Raw genomic sequence first — 5639 nt, forward strand, 5'->3', positions numbered from 1 at the left:
TAATATTTTAAAAAGTGTTTCCGTGGGTATGAATGCATAACAAGTCAGCTGAGGTGGGAGAAAAATAAATACATGAAAATATGTTTATTTTTGTATTTTGGGCTGAGTTAAATCATTGGTCAAATTTGACCCATAGCACCAAAGGTGTATGCAGGTGCAACACAATGCAAGGGTTAAACTATACTTCAATCTAAAACAGGGGTCTTCAACGTTTTCAAGCCAAGGACCCCCTAGCTGAGAGAGAGATGAAGCAGGGACCCCCTACTCTATGTTGTATAAAATTGTGTTTCAGATTAAAGTTTTTTTTTTTTACTTAGTCTGCTCTTTTTTCCCTCTACACCTATAGCCTCTTTGCCAAAAATAGCCGATCTACAAGATCTACAAGATCTGCTATTTTTGGCTAATGTTCCCCTTAGAAAAGGAATTCTATAGGGTTCAAGTGGTTAATGTAAAAAAACTAAATCCTATCACACAAATATTTGGCGGACCCCCTATAGTAGCTCTGAGGACCCCCTTGGGGTCCCGGACCCCTAGGGGGTCCCCTGGTCTAAAACCCAGAACAAAAAATTCTAAAACCCAGAAAAGTTCAACTGATATATAAAAAAAACATTGAAGTAGTAAAAAGTCACAGAGAGACATTGTTTATGAAACAGTCAAGATGTTTATTGAGCTGTAATTTGTTGAGGCACAAATTATGTTTCTTTTTTTTTGTTTGTCGAGACAAATTTAAGCAGCATTCCACAGTGTTTCAGAGAGGCACCACGTGAAGATTCACATATAAAACAGAATCAGTCGGTCACATGGCAGCAGCACAGCCCCGCCCCCAACGCATATTATTACATACATGTGTTCTTTTTCTTTTTTGAGCACAATGTACATGATACATACGTGTGTCAGAGCGTGTCTTTTGTTTTGTTGTTGTTGTCGTTGCTAATTGCATGATGTGCTCGAGTGTGTTGCGCATGTGAACTGAGGTGTGTGCACGTGTGTGTGTGTGTGTGAGAGAGAAAGAGTCCTGCCATTGCTTTGTTGCAGAGAAAGTGCATCAGTTAGGCATTGGCTTCAATGGATGAATCGATGGATGGATGGATGGATGGATGGATGGATGGGTGGATGGATGGGTGGGTGGATGGATGGGGGGAGGTGTGGGGGGGGGAGGAGGAGGATGGGATTAGACATCAGAAGGATGAATGAGGAGGAAGAGACAAGAGACAGCTTTTTTTTAGTGCTTGTTGATGGCGGCGTTGATGGCTTCGTAGATGGCCTGGAACTTGACCTTCAGGTCCTCGACCAGGGGGCCGGCCTTCTCCCTGAGGGCCTCCACGTGGGGGGCCACCTGGCTCTGGAGCTGCTCGGCGTTCAGGGTGCCGGCCTTCTCGCGGACCTCGGCGATGGCCTTGTTGACCTGCTCCTTGTACTCCTCCACGTACGGGGAGGCCATCTCCTTCAGGCCCTCCAGGCGCTCGGTGAGCTTGGCGCGCACGGCGTCCACGATGGGCATCATGGCGGTCTTGGTCTCCTCCACGTTGACGGCGATCTTGGCGCGGAGCTCCTCGACGAGGGGCTGGATCTTGACGCGCATGGCGTCGGCCTCGGTGCGCCACTGGGCGGTCAGCTCCAGGGTGAGGGGCTCGATCTTCTCGCGGTACTCCTGGACGTGCTTCTCCAGCACGGCGTGCAGGGCTGCCCTCTTGGGGGCCAGGTCGGCGCGCAGCTGGTCGATGTCGGCGGAGATGGAGGCGCGCAGGGGCTCGATGGCCTCGCTCACCTGGAGGGAGGAGAGACGGGGGAAAAGAAATCACACAGTGTCATTAGATGTCAATTTCTATATATAGCTTAATTCGTTGGTTCTCAAAGTGGGGTCCGGGGACCCCCAGGGGTACTTGAGGGGGTTCCAGGGGGTCCCCAGCTAAATGATGGATTAGGCACCAAATGGACCCTTATGGGTCTGTAACTCTGAGAGTGTACAAATGGAACCAAATGGACCCGTTAGGGTCCATTTGGTTCCATTTCTACACTCTCAGAGTTAAATTGACATTGATTTTACAATATAAATTGCGGTCCAAGTGATAGAAATGCCATTAAATGGGGGTCCGTAGCCTAATGCATGTCAAACTGGGGGTCCTTGAAATTAAAATGGTTGAGAATCACTGCTAGAGCTGTAAAAATCGTCTCTTATGGGGGTCGCTGGCATATCTTTTTCAAATGGGGGCCCGCGGGCTAATAAGTGTCAATTTGGGGGTCCTTGACATTAAAAAGTTTGAGAACCACTGGCTTAATTGACACGCTGGAAGGAGTGTCAAGTTTCACTGTCCTCAAATTTAACCAAAATGTACTAAAAAGAATAACGCACTAAGGGCCCTATTTTCACCGGTGCCTTACCCATCGTCCCTAAACTGCTTTGCCATTCATTACAATTTAAAAAAAACATTTTCAAATCGTTCAAATAACCAATCTACAAGCATAGCCGCGGGAAGATGTTTTAGGTTAAGGCCGCTGTATGCGCCATGTGTGCGCGTGCGCGCTAGATGTGTTTTTCTAAATCTCATAACATGGGAGTCAACGTAGATTTTTTTGGGGGACTGACGTCATTTCTGCTTCTATCATTCTCTCGCACTCAAGGGTCATTCATAGGTTGGGGAAGAGTGCCTTGTAGTGTAATCACTGAAAATATGATGTTGTTTAAAGGAAGCATATATGTGTTCTTGGCAGGCAAGTGTTGAATTTGAAAGGAAGGCATTTGTAAGGGGCAGCAGCATAAAGTTTATTATAATTATTATTAATATTACCTGGGCGGCAACGGCATCAGTGTAAGGAGCAGCAGCAGCCTGGTAGGCCTGGAGCTGTGTAGCCAGGTTATCCAGGCTGGTGGACAGCTGCAGCCTGTAGGGGGCGACACAGAGCGACAGAGAGGTTAACCAGGGTTAGAGATAGACAACCTTTTCAGGCCAAGACCAAACACTTTGTAGGAGTCGAGGCGTTGTGAGCTTGTAGATCGGCTGTTTTCACAATATTTGCCTCTTTCTCAGGTGATATTTCACGATATAGTATAGTTGGATGATTACTTTTTGTTCTGTATTAAAAAGACTTAAAAGTCCTTAAATTGTCACTTTATAAATGTGCAGATACCCTTCATATACACTTATACTGTATGTTGGTTTGTTTACTGTTGAATGAGAAAACAATGTTGCACATTAAGCTAATCATCTGGGGGACCCCCCCCCCCCCCTGTGGGGACCCCTTGGGGGCTACAGACCCGCAGGTTGAGAACCAGAGAGGTAGATAACCTTTGAACAGGACAACAAAAGGCACGATTGCATCAGCGATTATTGATTAACCACTTTAACCGTATCTATTTATTTTATCAATTTGCATACAGGTGTGAGGGAACGTAATTTAGTTGACTACATTTAAAAGAATATATATATATATATATGTATATATGTACAATTTTGAGTTTTTTATTTTTTTTTGTATTTCCAGTATTTTTTACTTCTACCCCACTATCATCTCAAAGGCAAATATTGTACTTTTTACTCCACTACAATTAACCCTTGAAAGCTATATTTTGATTATTATTAGAAAACACATTAACCACTTCAGCCCTGTATAGATGTCGGCCATTTGAAAATAGCCGATCTAAAAGCGTGTAGATCTGCTATTTCAAAAGATGTTTATACAATTGAAAACTCAAAGGACTACCTTTACTTTTGTACTTTAAGTACATTTTGATACCAATACCTTTGTACTTTTACTCACGTTTCTTTTTATTTGGTATCAATACTTCAATGTAGAGATACTATTATCTTTACATTGCATTATTGATACTTTTAGAAATGTGAGTATACTTTTTTTTTACACCACTGGACCAGAGCCTGGTATTAGAGAGTTGCGTCACCGTGGGGGCAGAAAACAGCACCGGTCACGTGGTTTCATGTAAACTGGAAATAGTGACAAACGCTCATAGACTCCAGTGCATTCCGGAAACTTCCTGGTTCAGGGCTTCGACACTATTGGCCAATAGAAGGCTGTGTAGAAGACCTGGCCCGGTGAAGTGAACGGAGGAGGGTGATGCAACTCTCCTTATATATGGCTCTGGGCTGGACATACTAAACTAGGGGGTCTTACTTGTATGCCTTGTACTCGGTGTCGTCGAGGTGGTCCAGGGCCTTCTTGGTGCTGTCCTTCACCTGGTGCAGGTACATGCCCACCGCGGAGCGGACCTGGTCCAGCTGGGAGGGGGCATCGGCCTGGATGGAGGCGGCGTGGGAGCCTGTATGGGGGGAGGAGGAGGGAGCCCGTTAGCAAACATACAATGGATACCAATGGCCATTAAGTACATAATAGTCAGTTATAGCTATACTGTAGTTACAGTTGTAGTAAGTTAAAGGGATAGTTCACCCCCAAAACGACCCCATGGAGACTTGAATTCATGGATATTTTTTCAGTTTTTGTCTCATTCCTATAAGACAATAATTTGATGACCGGCAGCGGTTCCGGTAGGAGACACAAAGAGTCTCCTTTGTGTCTCCTACCGGAACCGCTGCCTACCGGTCCGCCGGTCATCATAATTATTGTCTTAGGAATGAGACAAAAACAATAAAATATCCATGAATTCAAGTCTCCATGGGGTGATTATCGATGAAAAAAAAACATTTTGGGGGTGAACTATCCCTTTAAAGCTACTAGTTACATCACATTCTCAACCTTTTCAGGCCGCGAACCCCCCGAAATAATCACATTTACTTTGACTCTGTTCCACAGATACATATTTTTAACACGGTATTGGTCTTGGGTTTTTTTTATATTAAAAAGGTCTTGAAAGTCCTTCAATTGTGACTTCATTGTCATCTGGGGACCCCCCCGTTAAATAAGGAGGGGACCCCCCCTGGGGGTCCCGACCCACAGGTTGAGAACCACTGTACTATTGTACGATGTAAATCACAAAGGAACTCATGGCAAACGGACTGCGGCAATGATTAACCCATTAAGACCTGGAACGCATCTGTGTCACTTTATATTTCTTTTGGCTATTCAAAAATAACAGATGTACAAGCTCATAGCGCGGCACCGAGTGCCGCGCTATGAGCTTGTACATCTGCTATTTTTGAAAAATATTGAGATTTTTTTTTTTTTTTTTTTTTGGTTCTCACCGAAGGCGAACAGGAGGGTGAGAGCGAGTGCCAGGTACTTCATGGTGGTGGTCTGAGGAGAGAGAGGAGAGAGAGAACACACACATTAATAACACATTAATAACACACAATACACATACACACGTTAATAACACAGAAATATGGGACAAAACAAATCACATGTCACACCCTTCTTTACACCTGTGATGTGACAATAATGTTGTTTCTGATTCTGCCATAATATAGGCTACAAATGGGCTTTGACCAGCTTTAAAACACATTGGGACTGTGTATAATTTATATATTATATATTATATATTATACTGTGTATAATGTCGACAGAACAGTCAAAGGAATGCAGTGTCACTGTGGGATCAGCCTGGTTGAGGTCATACAAAAAAGACCAGTAATGATAATTTAGTCCCCAGTTCCTTTGGGGTATTGTTTTGTCTTTGTATTGTATATTTGCACACACAGTATACGTGGAATTTATCCTGTGCATTTTTA

At 44.0% G+C, this 5639-nt stretch overlaps 1 protein-coding gene across 1 annotated transcript; it reads right to left on the minus strand.

Moving 5' to 3' along the window:
- Positions 1-662: 662 nt before the first annotated feature.
- Positions 663-5205, minus strand: LOC311050819 (uncharacterized protein). Its single transcript, XM_084064985.1, has 4 exons — positions 5154-5205; positions 4129-4273; positions 2790-2883; positions 663-1768 (listed from the first exon to the last, which is right to left on the minus strand). The coding sequence occupies exons 1-4, from the start codon at positions 5194-5196 to the stop codon at positions 1223-1225; spliced, it is 828 nt and encodes a 275-aa protein (XP_083921111.1). The 5' UTR covers positions 5197-5205; the 3' UTR covers positions 663-1222.
- Between the last annotated feature and the right edge of the window lie 434 nt (positions 5206-5639).

This window comes from Gymnoscopelus microlampas, assembly GCF_963454915.1.
Source record: "Gymnoscopelus microlampas genome assembly, chromosome: 8".
In the NCBI taxonomy this organism is placed as follows: domain Eukaryota; kingdom Metazoa; phylum Chordata; class Actinopteri; order Myctophiformes; family Myctophidae; genus Gymnoscopelus; species Gymnoscopelus microlampas.